The sequence below is a fragment of the Cynocephalus volans genome, chromosome 7, assembly GCF_027409185.1.
Source record: "Cynocephalus volans isolate mCynVol1 chromosome 7, mCynVol1.pri, whole genome shotgun sequence".
Classification (NCBI taxonomy): domain Eukaryota; kingdom Metazoa; phylum Chordata; class Mammalia; order Dermoptera; family Cynocephalidae; genus Cynocephalus; species Cynocephalus volans.
The window spans coordinates 73,635,874-73,638,201 of NC_084466.1; the positions used below are offsets into that span (position 1 = coordinate 73,635,874).

General features: G+C 37.8%; 1 protein-coding gene across 1 annotated transcript; it reads right to left on the reverse strand.

Annotated features, from left to right (window-relative positions):
- Positions 1 to 889: 889 nt before the first annotated feature.
- Positions 890 to 1,213, reverse strand: SERTM1 (serine rich and transmembrane domain containing 1). Its single transcript, XM_063101670.1, has one exon. It carries the CDS (start codon positions 1,211 to 1,213, stop codon positions 890 to 892), a length of 324 nt encoding a protein of 107 aa, XP_062957740.1.
- Positions 1,214 to 2,328: the final 1,115 nt, after the last annotated feature.

A 2,328-nucleotide genomic window follows, 5' to 3' on the forward strand; every position in this document is an offset into this window, starting at 1 on the left:
ACAAACACTTGACATCTCGAAGCCTTAATATAATTCTGCATGAAAATTATAAAGACTATGAAACTGAGTGAAGGAGTGTACATGACTGCCAGGAAGTTATTACTGTATAAAATGCAAATACATAAATATTAATTCCCACTGATGGTAATTTTAGACATAAAATAAAAACATCTCGGTGTCTCTTCTGGTGCTTCTCTTAGTAATAGTAGCAGCAATTGTCACAAAGAGTTGCACAACCCTGGAGCATCGTGACTGCCATATAAGCAGAAAAAGAAGCCCAGGAGCAGAAATACATTACAAACCGCATCATAACACATACTTGTCTTGCTGTTTAAAGTTAAACTCCTCCAAAAGTTTTCCAAATGACGTCCTCACCAATAAAATGTCATTTTCATTGGTTAAAGTGACATTAAAGAAAACAATTTTGCATATTTTTATTCCCAGTTTTAGAAATGTTGTACATTAAATCTAAATTGACTCTCTCTCCTTTTTTAAAATTTGGTATCTCCAATTTGTCTTTTAAATATGGAAAATATCTTCTAAATAGTTCAAACTTAATTTTGCCAGTTTCTGGGGCTCGATTGGTTTCAAAAGAGGAATGAAGTGCAAACTGCATCGCCAAGAGGATGCCACAAGTAAGTCCACTGCATCCAACCAGGTGGACCGATCGGATCCAGCCTGAAGAAGCCAGCCCCAGAGCCCTCAACTGGTTTGTGTGAAATTCACAAGTGAAAAGCATCATGAACAGAAAAGAAATCAGAGACAAAGGAGAAGGGGAAACAGGTCTAAACCAAAGGGGTCACTTTTTTGACAAGGCAACACTCCATGTGACAGCTCCCATATAGGAAAACCTAAGCTGCTGCTGCATTCAAAGATTCTTCCCTTTTCTTCATGATGAAAGGTTTGAAAAAGTGGATCTTTGAGAGGAAATACTACAGACTTCCAAATTGGTGAAAGAACTTCCAGCGTCGCTTGGATACTCTGGGTAGGAGGAACTGGAGGAGATGATATTTTTGAGCCTTTGGAGGGCAATGATTAAAAGCAGAAGCAGAAACGCCAAAAGGCTGAGGAATATGGACACATAGATGTAGACATTTGACAGGTGGCCTGAGGACGGGTCCACTGATGTGGACAGTGATGTGGGAAACAGCTCAAGGAAAGTTCCATTCTCCACACTTCCTGAAAATCCAGATGAAGGGTCGGGTTCAGACATCTTTATGAAGGATGAAGGAATGAACGAGTATATTAAAAGTCAAAGTTTCACACAGGGGTTAAAACGGACAGAACTGACATTTTTTTCATGATAGTGTCAGCAGAGATTGCACGTTGTTAAATCGGCACAACAAAACTTCTTGGATTTCAAACAAGGCAGTAAGGGATCAGGTGTCCATTGAGACTGCAAAAAAAAAAAAAAGAAAGAAAGAAAGAAAGAAAGAAAGAAAGAAAGAAAAAAGCAACTCAGTGCATTCTTCAGAAAATATTACATTTAAATCTCAATTTTAGTTTTTATTTCAGTAAGACTTAGCTATAAAACCCACCAGGGAGGGGAAAAAAATGAAATAACTACCCCAGGAATAAGCAATGTTTATGTCTTTATATTACAAGTGATGATATAAAAATGAACTTTTATTTTCTCTCATGGTACCCTTATTGCCAGGTTTCTCTAAGGAACTAAAGATAAAATAAAAAGGAAAATACGTTTCTGATGTGCTCCATCTGCTGCGATTTCAACCGACGCTCCAAGTAGGTGCTCTGAGGTTAGAATCTAAAAAGTTAGCTCCAAACTGACTTCCTCCAGAAAATTAATTCCGCACATTTTCCAGCCCAACAGCTTAATTCCTAACTGGTATTTCCCTCCTGCACACTTTGGAGACTCTCTGCCCATCTAAGTCTGCTTTTTGTTGAATGTGTTATAATATGTTGGTTTGTTTTTAAAAATTTTATCTCCTTGAGATCAGAGGCCATTTCTACATATTTCTCTTCTTTAAATGTTCAAGGGGTCTTCAAAACGTTAATGGAAGGATTCAGATTATCTTTTAATTCAATTTTCCACGAACTTTGTAAAGTACCCTCATACCTAGGTACTTTATTTTACATACTTTAGGCATTGAATAAAAAAAACTTTAACTTGGAAGAACAAAGAACAAAGATTCCCTCTAAATGGTAGCAAGTTCTAGGTTTGCTGTCAAGAGACTGAGGTTTGAGTCCTGAATTCCCCATTACCTTTGCGAAGCTGGGCAAATTACCTACATTTTCTGATCTTCAGTTTTCCTGTCTGTACAATGGTACGGCCCATGCCCCCTCTCCTCATTGTGTTATGCACAGACC

Coding starts and splice junctions, on each gene's coding strand:
- SERTM1 (XM_063101670.1), bottom strand. CDS start 1,213: ATGTCTGAACCCGACCCTTCATCTGGATTTTCAGGAAGTGTGGAGAAT.